The sequence below is a fragment of the Ostrinia nubilalis genome, chromosome 9 (assembly GCF_963855985.1).
Source record: "Ostrinia nubilalis chromosome 9, ilOstNubi1.1, whole genome shotgun sequence".
Taxonomy (NCBI): Eukaryota; Metazoa; Arthropoda; class Insecta; order Lepidoptera; family Crambidae; genus Ostrinia; species Ostrinia nubilalis.
This window is the reverse complement of record NC_087096.1, coordinates 6520725-6538003: the sequence shown is the minus strand read 5'-3', so window position 1 is coordinate 6538003 and position 17279 is coordinate 6520725. Positions and strand designations below refer to the sequence as shown.

Sequence of the window (17279 nt, the reverse complement as noted above, 5' to 3'; positions counted from 1 at the left end):
AACGTCAACACAGGTTACTGTCCTAAAAACTAAAAAATGTACAGCCCTAATGAACCGGGCAAGTGAGCTGACGCCCGTATCACAAACATATTACTATGAGGTCTCACAGTGCGCGTGCACGCACAGGGTGACACACGAACCAATCACAGAGCTCTATTCAACGCTGTGCGTTCGATGGGCTGCTTCAATTGAGCAAGCATCGTTTGTGAAGGGGTGTAAGCGTTTCGATTGCGCTTAGAAAAGTTGATCTGGCAATTTCTTTTTCTGTCTGAAATTATATCTTTTTTCTCACGCTGCTTTCATGTGACTGTCATATGAAACTGAAAATTTGTTGCATATTGAGGTAATCTTATGCCCTGGATATCAAGGGAACAAAATGTCCCGTGCAACTCAGATTCGACGTGTTGCAGCAACACGTTCCCAAAAATCCCAAACTGCCCCGAGCTGTCTCTCAGTGTTACGCGCATCATTCTACGTGACTCGGGACATGTACTGCTCTGCGGGCAAAAACATTGTCTTCGAGAACATTACGTAGGTAGTTGGTCAGCGACATGTTCTGCAACATGTTGCTCCGTTTGTGCCCTAGTGAATTACTCAATTTGTAAGCATTATTTGTATCACACATTGTTTACAATAAATATCCTCCATTCGCCCTGAATGGTAGACCAAAATCTAAAATTCTGTTTTCCTATTTGGTTAGGGTCAAGTGCACCAGAACTTCACTTTCAAATCTATTTACTATTAGTAATAAATGCATACATAGGTATAAAGATTTCAGGTTTTCAAACTTTACACAAAAATAGTCACGGGCATCCACTAGTATCTACTTAAAAATAGTTTTTAATTTCTAATCACTATCTATGCCTCTACAACACTGGCAGGTATATAACCTTCATAGAACCGACGCCATTATAAATTAAAAAGAAAAACCGCTCGATTTTCGTTGACGCGTCACCATGACAACCGTACCGCGACGTTTGCGTTGTGCAGCTAATGGAATAAAATAATTTCGGATGTTACTAAACAGATCAATAAAGTTCGGGTAATTCAAGCTGATCACGCGATATGGCCGAGTCTAAGGTATGCCTTGGTATTTTGCCTTCAGTTTAATTAATGTAAGTGACATGCAAACGAGGTTAGTCATGTCTCGCTGTGCACGAATTCCGTCGGGGTTTCTTTATTTGCATTTAAATGCCTGAAGATTATACGATAAAAGGGGTTCACGTTTTAGCTTTTGTGAAGTCCTTTGCATTTCTCGTTGTGACAGTCTCATTACTGATGAAATTCGTACGCATGGCGAGACGGCACGGATGCCTACTTTACTTAATACTTAACCTTTTAAAGCTGGGTCTTTGTGAATAACTTAGCGGCTTAGTAGTTCTATGATTAATAATATCTATTAAATAAATGGGTTGGATTATAAAGACCCTAAGAATTAGATGAATGATGTATTATTTCTGTAAAGCATGGGTGTCAAAAGGGTTTTGCTATTATGGGTCATTAACTTAATCAATGAAATAGGTACATATAGGTATGTAAATAGTTAAATACTTCCAAAGTGATTTCTTACTGAAACTGCCTTTAAGGTTTTTTAGTTTCAAATTGATATAAAAAAAAAAACACACTATACTTAATTATAGGAAAATAATCATTTACAGGGTGGTAAGAAAAATGCTAAAGGAAAAAAAGGTCAAATTCAAGATGAAAAAGAGAGTTCGAGTGGTTCGAGCGGTACGTAATATATTTTTATTAATTTATTATGAAACTATTAATCCTCCACCAATGATTTAAGGTTCAAATAAAATGTGTTTGTCCTATGGCGTAAATAATTGATGTCCATCCAGACATTGAACCTCATGTTTAAGACTTTAAAGGCCAAGCTGAAAACATTCTTTTCTATCAGTCAGCGTTGCAGATGATGATGAAGACCAGATCGGTCATGGTGTGGGCACAGCCGCCATTACTGTAGACCGGGACGAGTACCTCCAGGCACATAGAGACCTGACCTTCGACTTTCGCCAGATTCAAATGAAAAACAACATACTACATCGACGATTGGCTGAATATTATAAGTATGCAATATATTTTACAAAATACATATAGATGTCTCTTATAAAATAAGGCTGGTTTTCAAAACTAGTAAATAATTTTAATACCTACCTACCTAGCACAACACTGACACATCGTTATGCAATATCCAACATCTGGCTTGTCACTTAAATTAAAAAGTGACTCATAATAATTTGTATTGCCTATTTTATTACCGATGAAAAGTCCTAATAAATTATTTTCAACCTTCACTCTAAGATACTAGGTAAGCTAAAGTTTACAATCCAAAAGAAAGGACTCTACATAGATATAAAAGTAACTTTGGGATGTTCAAATTCTGTAATAGTTATTGGAAGTTATATGCAGGAACCTGGAAAAGCAGGATCCGGTCCTTTGAATATAGAAATTTCATAAAAGCACGAATGCAATTTTGTAGAGAACGGTAATTTGATCGAACGTAGGTGGAGGGCAGGAGTCATAGTTACTAGAGCGTTTTCTCGGTATAGATTTTATTTTTGGTGGTTATAAATGATTTTCATTGCGTCAATGTATGAATTTCAAGGTATGAATAAACTGGTTGTTAATAATTAATACTGGTTGGAAATTATTAAATGACTTCTAACTAAATAATTCACAAATAACCCATCAATAGTGCTTTAAAATTGTCATAATATGGACCCTATGCAAGCGTCTAAAAGTACTTATTTTTGTCCATCGATTCTAACCCCACTTAATCATAAAACCAATCGGGGCCCCAGCCCCCAAGCAATATTTAGGACGAAGTTAACAAAAACTAAACAAGACCGTAATAGCCCTTTAGGTTGTTGTAGTAGACCCAGATTTTAATTAAAGCCGTATTGTGACTAGATTTATTGGGCAATCTTCGAGTGTAAAACCGACGCTGTTCCTGTCTGAATGCTTTCAATCTGTCAGTACAAAATGTCACCTGTTAGTTAACAGTCTAGTTTAAAAATAGTTAACGCGGCAGCTAACCAACTGGCTTTTGTTTCGCTAGAAAATAATTCAATTTGTTAACATGTATAAAATGTTATGTTTAATATGATTTATGTTTACAGAAAGCGAAAATTAGAACACGTATTAAAACCGTTGGAGGGCGCTGTTGATTTAGAAGAAAAATATCAACAGAAACTTTTGTCTTATGAAGAACTCAAAGAGAAAGAGGAGCGCGAAGTTGCCGACGTAAGTGGGAAGCCTCGTTTATTATTTACTCACCCTAATTCGGGGTACACCCGTGTGGCCAATATCTTGTTATGATCCAGCGACGTGTGCGTAAAATCTTTGTGCTGAAGAGAATGAGATATTTCCAGAGCAAAATAATGAAATAATTAAAATGAGCACTGTTTTCTGACAAATCTGTAAAGAAATAGCAATTTTTATTGACGTTAACACACATTTAGGACTAGTTTTTGAATCGGTAGTTTTATGTTAATAAGAAAAATTATTAACCAAAGTTTTGGCACACATTTTCCTCCAGACAAACGATTGAAAAACCGCTCCTAACTCAATCATAAAACCAATTATGCTTATAGCCACAAGTATTGGGTATGCAAAGAGCTATTCGGGAGTTTCAAACAAGCTTATTACAAAATCATCGGCTTATTCAAGGCTTGTCTCCTAGACATTCAGTCACGTTGTCAACTTGGAACTTGGCTAAAGTTTCACTTACTAAAGCCACTGGAGATATTATAATTAGTTGGAAACAATGTTAGGAAAGACCTTGTATAATGCCTATAGTTCTAAAAATAAAATTACCTGATGATATAAACGTAAGAGTGTATGTTTGTGTTACCTAACTAATAGTTTAACAAATACTTTTCATGTAGGTAGGTAAGTAGACTTACTCTCAGAGACAAAAATTTACGTTATATTAAGTTTATTACTAACTTCAGATTAAATCCAAAGTAAATGCAGTTGAGGCACAATACGCTGAGCGTTTGGAAAACGCTGAGAAGAAATTCGATGGACTCCAGACCCTTGAGAGAACCACAGGCACCGGGCTTATCTACTCGAAGAAGGGAAAACCAATAGCTGATAAGGTGGGGTGTTTCAACATAATCCTTAAGGCCCGCCTACACGGACCGCTTGAGGAGTTAGCCAGTGATCAATGTACACGGATCACTCTTGCAGTCATAGTCAATTGAACTTTCACCATGCTGCCAACCGCCCGAAGCAGTCGCAACTACTCGAGCGATTCCGTGTATGTGTGTACGTAGAATACTGTAATAATTTGCCTTGCAGTCGTAGCTAAAAGCTTATCAACATACTATCTACATACTACCTGCTTGAAGCTGTTCGTGTATGGCGGGTCTAACTGTTCAGTCTAAGATATGCAATACTTGTACTATGGTGACTAGTTAACAGACAAACATTATTATTTACCATCATATAGTCACAAATCATAAATTTATGACTAAAACCTGCTTCTGTTTACGCAGACTGTGGAAAGATTCCTAACCCTCCAAAGGCGCAAGAGCGAGCAATCATCGGCTCTATGTCTGAGATACATTAGAGTCCGAAATGCTGTGGCTGAATTGGAGGCTCATGTCCGAAAGCTGGAGATGCTGGGACCAGGTCTATACGTGGCTCAGTATGAACAGCTGCATATCGATAACCAAAACTTCATGACGAAGATTGAAGGTAAGGATTAAGGATGCACCTTGTATTGTAGATAGCAACTATCGATATCGAGATCGCTTCTATCGTGGTCATCTAAAGACTAAATATTTGTCTAAATCTAAAAAATATGAATACTAACTTTGTCTTAAACATAGACACGATCATAACAAATATGAATTTTTTGGAGCCTTTCAACAGTTTTATTGCAATGGGGTTTCAGTTTGTCAGTGAACATCATCAGAAATTAACGTAGTTAATTATTTCGTAGATTTCATTTTGAAAAATGTAGTCACTACCTACAACAAGTGAAAACCTTAGGCTGGGTTGCACCATCATAATTTAACTTTGACAAACGTCAAAAATCTGTCAAACTCCATACAAAAAGCACCGGTTATCGTCATATTTACCGTTAAAGTTAGGTGGTGCAACTCAGCCTTAGTGTAGACTGTAACTTTCGTTAAAAATTAACGGCCCGCAGATAATCCAATAACCTACTTAGTCCGCTGTAAATAGTTCTGAACAGTGCTGAACATCCGATAAATGGTATTATCGGATTTATGCCATAAAAGGAACAAACAAGACTGCTTCCTGCCCGCCTAGGTATTTTAATTAAACTCGCTACACCCAAAAATGAAAGCTGGCCACTTACTATTAAAGAACGTTTTTGTTCAGCAAGCTCTTCGCCGGTAGTGTGCTGTTTTCGAAACAAAAATGAACAACCAGAGTTTGCTTTGTATTCAGGCTAGTACCGTAGATATTGAATGATTCTTCTTCGATGGAGCTAGCTTTAAAACTCCGAGGCACAACTTTTCAATTGTGCTCAATTGATACTGCTTAAAAAGAAATATCGCATCTGTATTCATTGGATGGGTAAAAATAAAATAACGTCCACTCGCATCAGTGCTCCGTCAAGTGTGAAACATCGTATTGGTTTAATGTCTTGTTTGCCAATAATGTGACAGCTGGGAGAATGTTTGCTTTGTAAACGTAGCGGAAAATTATATTTCTGTTTAACATACAAATGATAAAAGTTGCGAAGGTTATTTTTTTATTTTAGAAAGAAAAAATCTAATTAAATTGTTATGGAATGAGAAAATGTAGAGTAATGATTTAGGGAGAGATTTATTTTAATTGTGCTTAGGTAACACTGTATCTAGCTAATTGCAATCAATAATTCAGAACAAAATGAACTGACAATCTACATATTTTTGTACTACAAAAGTGGCATCAGATCCAGCTATCGATCTCTGAATAGTAATGAATAGCTTTGATTGTACGTGACTTTTGAAAATGTAAAATGTAGGTATCTTTTTTCAAAGATAATAAAATACCTACCAAACTTTTGTTTTCTTGTAGAGAGAGAAGATGAGCTGATCAGGAATCGCGCAAAGTGCACAGAACACAATCAAATGCTGGCCCACATTAGAGAGAAGATGCATCACACCGACGAAGTCATAGACTTCACGGAGTGCGACCTCGGAGACGCTGAGATTGAGTTCTTGAGGGCCAGAGAAGATCTTGGTTCAGTAAAGGTAATACAGATTTTTATTTTTTCACATCACATTAGCCGTGCTACACTGGCCATCAAGAAACTGTGTTCTTTTTTCTCGACGACCAATATCGTGCTCTTTTGTTTTTTCTCTCGTGTCAATTTTCGGATTTTTACTTAGTATGCATTTCCATTTTCCACGGGTCAATGTTGATAATAATTATCTACATTTTATAAAAAGTCGAATATAAGGAATTTATAAAAAGTCCGGCCGTGAAAAAATAGAGTTGGATGTTTTACAATATTTAGTCATTTTAAATACTTAAACAAAATGTAAGCGAAAAGCGAAACCGTTTTTGGCGATTTCAAAATGGTTACAATTCAATAATTGCACAGTTAATTGTTTATTTAAATCATGAGTTCAACATATTCAAAATAAACGGTCCCAAAATGGTTACAATTAATTAATTGCACAGTTAGTTATTTATTTAAATCATGAGTTCAACACATTCAAAATACAGTCCCAAAAATGGAAATGTATTTACTCGATGCGAGGCTCATTATTAATGTGGTTTCCGAATAAACTGAGTTCAGCGATGCCTTTTATTTGTGTTTAATTTGGTTCGAAACAACAAAGACATATCGGGGCACATTTTAAAAGGCTTTATCCATCACAATTCAAATGACAACGATCCAATACATGTCCAAAAAATCACTTTTTCATTTCAAAAGCCACATGCTTCACGATCCTCACGAAACAGTTCTTGATTTTGTAGATGATGCACATGAGACCCATTTTTGACCGGCTTCAAAAAAATAATTTCGGTGTTCAACTGGTGATATAGGTACTTTTTTATATTTCACGGGTTTTCTTGTTCAGAGCCGTCGCGACAAGTTGCGCTGGTCGCTGGAGGGTGAGCGACTGAAGGCAGGCCTGCTGACGAGGAAGGACTTGTTGCGTGACTTTCAAGACGCCACCGATGAGGTTGGTACACGCTACACAATACAGTTCAAGGAAATATAATTTAGAATGTTTGTAAATACGATAACTTAAACTGCCTTCATTCAAGTGTAGTAGTAAACCACGTGTCTCAGACTCAGAGGCCCTAGATTAGATTCCCAGAGGAGGCAAAGTTTTCAGCTATTTATCATCTTATCTAAATCCCTTGCTGTATCAACAAAGTTCCAGCCAGTTCCTAGTCATTCTAAGTTGTCCTTCTGATATGGAAGGGTTGAATATTCCAGGTTATTCTTGCTTTTCCAGCAGGCGATATTCAAGGCAAGAGCTTCCCCGTTTTGGTTAAAAAATATAATCATGTTGTGGAATAGTGTAAATGATTTGTGTAATATTTTCATTTCATTCATTTATTTTGCGCATCGCTAAGTTCTTCGGTAAAATAAGCCCGCCTAATTTACTTACAAGATTGCTAATTTCTATTAAGGCGGACTGTACGGGTTTAGGGTTCTTACTAATTTTGCAAAGGATGATGGGCACAAATGTATGGAAAGTGGTACCCGCTCCAATAGCCATAACCAATATATATGTTAAAAGGCCTTTAGATGTAGGAAAATGTCTGCTATGGGGCCAGTTCTAATTCACGTTTTGAAAGCAGTAATTCCACTAAGTATTAAAATGAAAGTATAACACAATCATCCATGTATACGAGTATGTATTATGACTACAATCTATTAATATAAATAAAAGAAGCATTGAAAAGGAAAGGATTATACCTACGATGAACTATTCAAGCTATTAGCCCTTTATTCGCTTTCATCATCATCATCATGATCATTTTAGCCATAGGACGTCCAGTTGAACATAGGCCTCCCCCAATGATTTCCACAATGGCCGGTTGGTGGCGGCCTGCATCCAGCGCCTTCCCGCTACCTTTATGAGGTCGTCGGTCCATCTTGTGGGTGGACTTATTGGGTCTTGTGGGTTTATTCGCTTTAGCAACCCATAATAAAACCCTTAAGAAGTAATAAAACTTTAACTCCTTCTATTAATAAAAGTTTCACCCTAGTTGAACTCTGGCTTAAATTGTCATTTGGTATGGAAATGTCATTTTAATCCAAGGTTCTTCCTAGGTGTAACTTTTTATTAATAAGGTAGTACTTCTTTAAATAAAAATATTTATTTCACAATTATCCCCATCAATAATAATAGAGTTAAGGAAGGATGCTGGAGCAGTAAACCCTTCCTGCCTCGCATAACCTAAGTACCATACGATGGACACGTATGATACTTCTTCTTCTTCTTCCTCGGTCCCTCACTGATGAGGAACGCGACCACAGATAGTGTTCCTCCACAGACTGCGGTCATAAGCTGTGTGGACCGCACGATGCAAACTCCCGCCCACCGTTTTCCTCACCGCGTCCGACTATCTCGTCGGTGCCCTGCCCCGAGCGCGTCCCCCTTCATACTGTATGATACTTAGGTTACACAAAAAGTATCTTTATCTTCGAACGCAACCAGATCTGAGGCTGGTGGCCATAGTAAATGTTGTTCGTTTTGGTAAGACCTTTCAAATGACACTACAAACATAACTATTGGAGCCGGGTACCATTCTGCAAAAAAGTATGTATATCTTCGTACACAACCAGATCTGAGGCTGGTGGTCATAGTAAAAGTTGTTCATCTTGGTAAGACCTTTCAAACGATACTAGACACATATCTATTGGAGCCGGGTACCATTTTGCCCATTGTCCTTTAAAAGCATTTGCGTGCTCGCTGAAAGCAGTATTGATTTTGCATCAAGGCCGTCATATTTCAGGTAAACTTAATAATCCTTTGTCCTAAAATGTAGATTTTAAAATGAAACATGTCTAGTTCAGCATGGAAAAACATGAATAAGAATATCTACTTTGTATAAGTGCCACTTGTGGTCTAAACTTAATAAATATTTTTGATCTTGATTTTGTACGTGTATGTGGAAAAAAACGCCTCTATAATCACTATTTTTTATATTATATTACATATATTTAACCTTAATTTTTTGCATTAAATAGAGTCTTAAATCTAATAATAATCTAAGAAGCCACCGTGCTTAGTTACGTGCTGTCTTTAAGTTTACTTAAAATCTTTTTCAGTAGTAAAACCATCTAAGATATTTTAGCAAGTAATAAATAAGCATGTCCAAATTCCAAGAGCCCTGAGCATTTACTGAAATCGTAAGACGCCGCGCAAATAGAAAATGCTCGCTGCAAATAAAACTAAAATGCATTAAGGACATTGTTTGAAATGCCTTTGTCTTGGGGAACGTCCACAATGTAACATTCTACAAATGCTTCCAGTACCTACATACGAAATAAACATTCTTGAGCGTGGAGGATGAGCATGACATTTTTAAGATTTCCCAAGAGAAAATTATGATTAATTTTTAAAGAGTACCAGTATGCCTACAATGCTGAATTATTTTGATTGTCATCCAAATCTTAGTTGTTTATTTACTTCTAGTCTGTACCTAGTACATGCACTTTTGAAATAATGTCTACTTTTAATAATCATAGTGCCACAAAGGGAAATGGTTAAACGTTGTAAAAGGCCAAATGACCTGTATTCTTAATTTTCACCAAATAGCGTACCTACGTAATAGGTAAATAATGGTCGTTAACGCAAGCCCCGAGTAAATAATGTCGTAGAACTGACCTAACGTTCACCACATCTTAGCGCACCTGCTTGATGGGCCGACGACCTCGGAAAACTGTTATTCATGCTTTGTTTATGTCGTTCCTTGGGGTGACTTTCATCCAGCTGGACTGCCGTAGGCTAAATGATGTATAAATGCTGTAGAAAACACGCGTCCCATCAAACATCCAGTGTGATCGTAGCCTTAGACGCAAGTCCCATTTCCGACCAGTAAGTGGATAGACGGAGGTCAATTAGCCACGGGCTAGCGGGCCATGGAAGACTCCTACCTAGATACTAACAACCAATCTGGGCGCGTTAATAGAAGAAAACTGGTTCCATTGATTCCTTGTTATATTTGAGTATCACAATAATACCACAGAATAATAATAAGTACTACGTACAGAAGTTTTACTTCGCGAAGGTATTTAAAAAGATGTATGCTCAATGTCATTAACAATATGGTTTAATTTAGCCTGTCTCAAGAGTCAAGCACCATTTTGTTGACAAACGTCAGTGATCGGCACTGCGCCGAAGCTATAGGGCTGACTTCGGTAAAATGATGTGACGTGAGGTGCCAAACTGCGGAAAATGGCGGAGGAAATACATGATTTAGCATGAATTATCATGAATATTAACTACTTATTTACCTCTCAGTGTCTTGAGGCAACTTAAAAAAGTACATTCTGTGTTTTTATTATTATTTAGGCAGTTAAATACTGCACAGTATTTAGTACACCATTTTCTTTATTTTCTTCCATCATACACAAGAATACGCGTGCGTGAGTCAATGTTCGCTCGTATGTGAGGCCTTGTCGAATAGTATCCTGTAGGTGGGCCATCGTGCGTGTTTTGTTTTCGATGTAAACTCGCGGAGATGAACAGGCCTGATAATACTCTGACCAAATAAGTTGTACAAAGAGTTTTTGAAAATATAGAAATTTATGTTAAAATATCCTAAAATAGAGTTATAGGTAGCGCTTAACTGAGTCGGTGCCTGAGGTACAGAAGTGACATTGACATGTTATTCTGATGTGACAGAGCATACAAATCTGAAAGAAATCTGAAGTCTCGCTGACGTTTGACGTCTAAAAACACACTCCCTCATGCCGCTCACATACCTCAGGCACTTAAATTACTCAGTTAAGCGCTAATTTATGAATTTACACTCGACATCAAATAAATCGCACCTCCCGCGACAAGCATTTTCAAACGTATGCATCCCCACTTCCTATCAATATTGGCACCATTTAAAAGCCTAGTTCTAACCTTCAATTCATTAAAGGAAAGGTTTTTACCCCAAAAATGTGTCTTTAGAAGGATCCAGAGTCACTTCTTCAAAAAAAGGTAGTTACGCTAAAGCCAACTTTTATGGCTATAAAACTGTTAAGTTGGGATTAATCGCTATCCATCTGTTAAAGAGGACACGTGAGATCATTATTGGGTTTTATAACCATAAAAATTGGTCTAATTGATCCCATAGGTGGGCCCAAAGTGAGGTATTTTTTCAAGTCACATTTATGGTATATGTTAATCATTTATTAAGAAATTAAATATGTATTTCTTTAAGGATATTTATTGGGCTTTCAAATAACACCAATATTGTTGGGGCAACATGATTGTGTCAGAAGAAAATCGTTAAAGTTCGCGTCGCGGAAGGTGCGGTTTATTTGATGTTGAGTATAGTACACAATATTTTAAACAGTATTCTTTTTAAATTTAATAATGACTGACAAAAAGTTTCCGCGCTGAAAGCAGTTTCTAAATTATTTATTTCTGCAATAAAATTATTTGAGTATCAAAGTTTGTTACCTCTGAAGAGTAATTTATTGTTCAAATGTAAACTGGCCTAGCTTGCCAGAATTCAGCTATTGTTTTGTCGTAAAACAATTTGATTTATAATAGAACGCAAAATTGTTTGTTGAGCGCAAAAATGATGAGCTATTTTCGCGGAGAACACGCAAATGATAATAATATTTACCTAAGAGAGTGTATTAGGTACAAAATAGACACTCTTAACCCTCCAACGACCTAGGTTTGTCATCACATCAATGATTCTGAAGATTTGATGCGTTTCTCAAGTGGTGGATGTTTTGGTAGACCAAAACAGGCTAGCTAGAGCCTAGAGTTTAAACTGTCAAACAAGTTATTCATTAAATGCTTTATTTTTAATTCTATGAAATAAAGCTCAAACTTTGATTCGAAAAATTATCTAATATGAACATCGTCTACGACGTGATTGAAAGTTTAGTCACTAAGCGAGTACCTCTTCAACATAGGAAATGCATAGGTTTTTTTAGCTACTCGCCAATGATGAGAATCCTACACTTAATTACCTGAAAATTAAGTATCTGAGCACTTAATCAACAAATTATACTTACCATATTAATGAACAATGAACATGGTCTGTTAAAACAAACAATTTGAATTGCAAACTATAATTTTATTTTGTAATTACAGGTGGTGTGCCTGAGAGAAAAGAAAAAGCAACTGGAGGCAGAAATAGCAAAGACGACGCGTGAACTGAGAGACGCGCGCAGGCGCATGCAAATACACCACGCGATCGCGAACCAACAGGGGAACCACACTGGTGCTTAGAAGTAAATTTATTTACTTTAGTTATATTTATTGGAGTTAGCGGTTAATTAATTATGAATATTTTGAGAAATGTTTTGATGTAATTGATTTTGAACTTTGTGAGATGATTGGCTTTAAATAAATATTTAATATCGTGAATGAAATTTTATTAGCAGCCTTAGCTCCAATTTAAGTTCTGGAAATTAACGTAAGACGCCTATTGACAAAAAGGCTCGTAGGTTTGTACACAAACATTAGTAGAAAGAAAGTAGAGAAAAGTCTACTTTTCTCTACTCTAGTAGAGACTCTACTTTTTCAAATACCTATGTGTGTTTTTCAAATCTCATGTCCACAGATTATACTCAAAATGTATGCTGCTAAAACATGGTTCTGACAGACAAAAGGCTTATCATGTTTCTCGAAATAAGAAATCATTCAAGCCCGCAGTGTTCAAATTAAAACTTCTTGATCTAAATTACCTGCCTGATGCCAAACAAAAATTCTCACCAAAATTTCGTCATGAAAAGGTTTACCACCAATAAACGAGTTCAGAAATGTAGGTAGTCGTTTATTAGCAGCGCTGGATCCTCCACTTTATCGCTCACATCGACAGCGCGGCGCGGCGTAACGAAGTACGTATCGCTTCGGCGATTTCATTTCCCTTCTATGTCCGTTCATATCCGCTAAGACTCATTTAAAGTGCCTGGCATCGTTTAGCCGGTTGTATCGTACTTTTTTGGAAATGAGATTTTCATCCACACACATTTCTACGCGAAAAAACGAAGCTCGTAGATTGGCTATTTCAAAAAGAACATGATTCTAAAGCCAATCTATTGCTTGCAAGCAAACAAAAATGGTATTTGGGATTGAACTTCTATTATTTCATCTGAAAGAACTGTAATAGAAAACTTCATATTATCGTGTTTTGAAAAACTCATCTACAAAAAATATTTTATGAACATTGCACATTATTAAAAGCAGAAGTTATTGTTACATTCGGCGAATAACGAAGTTCTGTTTTCATTTGTCGAACATCAAACTTCCAATGTTGTGTTTCGATCCATACCTGATAAAATTAAACAAGGTAAAAGTGGGACTAAACAAAAGCAACTTCAGGGTAAACAGGTAATCGGATAAAACGGCTTAGATGCACCTCCTGCAACCCCAGTGTTGGTACGAAACTTTTTTAATTTCCCCAGGCTGTTTCCTGGGGTTGCCGTTCTTTGACAGTAAAATATGGCGTGACTTTTTCATTTGTATTTTGTTTTAATAAATGTTGGGATGCTTGAGTTTGGGCATTCTATGATGTTATCGGTAACAATAGGGGTTAATTTTCTTATGTTATGACTAACCTTTTTAATTCGGAAAATTTTTGATAGAGGTAGGTACAGAAGTATCCAATTACTAAGTTTATGATGTATCCAATATATGATTGAGTAGGTATTGAGTATTCAAGTTACTAACGCTCAGTTAAAAAACATTCATTTGTGTTCCATTTATTCCTTAGGATTCCGCCTTTCGTCTTTTTTCTGTGTAGGTAGAAAGTGGTAGAGTTAATACGCTGTGTGCATCGAATCGAATTGCCTTCTTTTACAGGTTAAGTAAAAAAAACATGTTATCGATGTTTTCCTTCACTGATTAGTATCTCAAAATTGAATTAGCTGACGATCTACAATATCTGACAGATGGTAAATATCTTGGCCATTGCATTGTAAACGCTTCTGTATTATCACGGCATACGGTATAATATCGCATAGAACTAGGATGTTTGTCGATATTGCAATACTTTTTGTATCATGCTGCCAAGAAAAGGCACTTCCAAACTTGAATATGGGTCGGTACAATAGCCTGTTAAACACGAAGGAAGGTTGAAAGCAAGTCGTTTACGTAAGGCTGTATTGAGATTCCTTCGCCTCTTTGTAAACTATCAGGTTTATTTTCAGTCCTTGTGTACCTAAGTACTACACTCAACATCAAATAAACCGCACCTTCCGCGACGCGAACTTCTAAGATTTTCTTCTGACACAATTATGGTACCCCAACAATATTGGTGTTATTTGAAAGCCCAATAAATATCCTTAAAGAAAAATACATTTCATTTCTAAATAAATGATTAACATATTAGTCCAGTCATTATAGTAAGTTCACCTCGGAATTCGAGATACCCAGCTGTAAGTCTGTAAATACGTGTATATTGACACCCTAAAAGTTGTCTCAAAACCTACATATGGTAGGGTGTAAGCAACTATTAAATTTCAAGGTCAACGGTCACAAAAATCGGTTTTTTGCGCTTTTTTTAGAAATATCTCATTTCCTGTGGGTTTTTTGCTATTTGTATTTATTATCAATATTGTAGAATACTAAATTCTCTACAAATTTTGTTTAAAAACTTTTTTTATACGGTGAACCGTTTTCGAGATAGAGGGCGGAGAGCGCGCGGTCACTGCATCACTTCAGGTCTACTTAAGCGGTTTAGATTTTTCATACAAAAGGATTTTCCCGCTAATTCCTGTGGGAATTTCGGGAATTCCTTGTTGTAACTAAGCTTTGAGTTTACTAAGGTACCTACATGCCAAATTTCAAGCGTCTAACTTCCGTTAAGCGTTTAGATTTTTCATACAAAAGGATTTTCCCGCTAATTCCTGTTCCCGTGGGAATTCCTAAGTATACTATAACCTGCCCAGGTGTATGAAGAATAATTGTACCAAGTTTCGTTAAAATCCGTCGAGTAGTTTTTGTTTCTATAAGGATCATACAGACGGACAGAATTCTATACATGAAATATATTTTCAAAATAACTATCAGGGGGTGATTAGTGATCGATACTGATGCCAAAAATGCAATCAGTAAAATTTTTGTCTGTCTGTCTGTCCGTCTGTATGTTCCTTATAGAAACAAAAACTACTCGACGGATTTTAACGAAACTTGGTAAAATTATTCTTCATACACCTGGGCAGGTTATAGTTTACTTAGGAATTCCCACGGGAACAGGAATTAGCGGGAAAATCCTTTTGTATGAAAAATCTAAACGCTTAACGGAAGTTAGACGCTTGAAATTTGGCATGTAGGTACCTTAGTAAACTTAAAGCTTATTTACAACAAGTAATTACCGAAATTCCCACGGGAATTAGCGGGAAAATCCTTTTGTATGAAAAACCTAAACCGCTTAAGTTGACCTGAAGTGATGCAGTGACCGCGCGCTCTCCGCCCTCTATCTCGAAAACGGTTCACCGTATAAAAAAATTTTTTAAACAAAATTTGTAGAGAATTTAGTATTCTACAATATTGATAATAAATACAAATAGCAAAAAACCCATAGGAAATGAGATATTTCCAAAAAAAGCGCAAAAAACCGATTTTTGTGACCTTTGACCTTAAAATTTAATAGTTGCTTACACCCTACCATATGTAGGTTTTGAGACAACTTTTAGGGTGTCAATATACAAGTATTTACAGACTTACAGCTGGGTATCTCTAATTCCGAGATTCTTACCTAATTTAAGCTTAAATGACTGGACTATATACCATAAATGTGACTTGAAAATAGACCTCACTTTGGGTTCACCTCTGGGATCAATTAGACCAATTTTTACGGTCATAAAACCAAATAAAGATCTCACGTGTCCTCTTTAACAGATGGATAGCGATTAATCCCAACTTAATAGTTTTATAGTCATAAAAAATGGCTATAGCGTAACTACCTATTTTTTGAAGAAGTGCCTCTGGATCCTTGTAAAGACACATTTTTGGGGTAAAAACCTTTCCTTCAATGAAATGAAGTTTAGAACTAGGCTTTCAAATGGTACCAATGTTGGTGGGAAGTGGGGATGCATACGTTTGATAAGTGCTTGTCGCGGGAGGTGCGATTTATTTGATGCCGAGTGTATAAGTCTAGCGCATTACCTACTTAGTTGGTGCCGGTGTTTTTTGTAACTTCAAATATTAGCAAGACGTCAGATTTCTATGCTCTGACACGTCATAATATGTCAAAAACACCCCTCCCGTGCCGCTCCCATACCTCAGGCACGGACTGAGGTATTTAGGTACACAACGACTGAAAATAAACCTGATAGTATACAAAGAGGCGACGGAATCTCAATATACTTAAGTATGTTCGTTTTTCGTGGGCATATTATTTTTGATAATACACCTTTTCACTCTGTCCGAAATTATGTCAATAAAGACGACTCTTCTTATTCCAGTATTCAAAAGATACAGGGCTGTATGCGTGAATATTTTTGAAGTATTATTAGTATTATTGATACTTAAACGCCATTATAAATACCTACTCAAATACAAACCAATTCAAGCAGATACTCTCATTTAAAGCTACTACCTAAATTATGTAAATGTACCCACAAAGTGTGATACTGTCACACGCTTACTTGCACCTTGATTGTAACTTAGGCTGAACTGTCAAGTCACTCTCCACAATGTCACAATGGCTTGTAACGATGTAAGTTAACAGTTGAGTGACTTGCCTCGTTATGACTCGGCAGCTGCTCAATGAGTCGGGAACTACGACTCATGTTGCTACAATAGACTATTTGACATCATTCCCAACTTTTTAAAAAGACACTTCATTCTGGTCTTAAAAACTTAATTTTAAATTACCTGTAAATTAAGATTTTAATTGAGTAATTGAAAAAAGTAGTTTGAGTTGCTAAAATAGTGACGTCACTTGCTTGTATTGCCATACAAAATCTACGGGAGTCTCGTTTTGACTGTTTTGTTTTGTGTGGTAACAACACGTACTATATTATTCAACATTACGCATGTAGAGTTGATTACAACGTGTCCAATGTTAGACTTAACAGATAAAAAACTGGGTGTAACCTTTACAAAGAAGATTATTGGGAGTTTAATTTAATGAAATGTGTAAATGAAAAAGAAAACGTA

The 17279-nt window shown here is 36.4% G+C and overlaps 1 protein-coding gene across 2 annotated transcripts; it reads left to right on the top strand.

The window, feature by feature from the left end:
* The first annotated feature begins 942 nt into the window (after nt 1-942).
* Nucleotides 943-12527, top strand: LOC135074514 (coiled-coil domain-containing protein 96). Of its 2 annotated transcripts, XM_063968824.1 has the most exons (9): nt 943-1080; nt 1659-1731; nt 1904-2072; nt 3126-3249; nt 3960-4106; nt 4506-4707; nt 6043-6218; nt 7056-7160; nt 12264-12526. In XM_063968824.1, the coding sequence occupies exons 1-9, from the start codon at nt 1066-1068 to the stop codon at nt 12399-12401; spliced, it is 1149 nt and encodes a 382-aa protein (XP_063824894.1). In that variant the 5' UTR covers nt 943-1065; the 3' UTR covers nt 12402-12526. The 2 variants fall into 2 exon arrangements, with proteins under 2 accessions (XP_063824894.1, XP_063824895.1); XM_063968825.1 differs by lacking the exon at nt 3960-4106 and having other exon boundaries at nt 12264-12527.
* Nucleotides 12528-17279: the final 4752 nt, after the last annotated feature.

What these genes read in the sequence shown, in the direction of transcription:
- LOC135074514 (XM_063968824.1), top strand. An exon ending in GAAAACCAATAGCTGATAAG is followed by an intron (nt 4,107 to 4,505) that starts GTGGGGTGTTTC and finishes CTGTTTACGCAG; the next exon opens with ACTGTGGAAAGATTCCTAAC. An exon ending in AAGATCTTGGTTCAGTAAAG is followed by an intron (nt 6,219 to 7,055) that starts GTAATACAGATT and finishes TTTCTTGTTCAG; the next exon opens with AGCCGTCGCGACAAGTTGCG.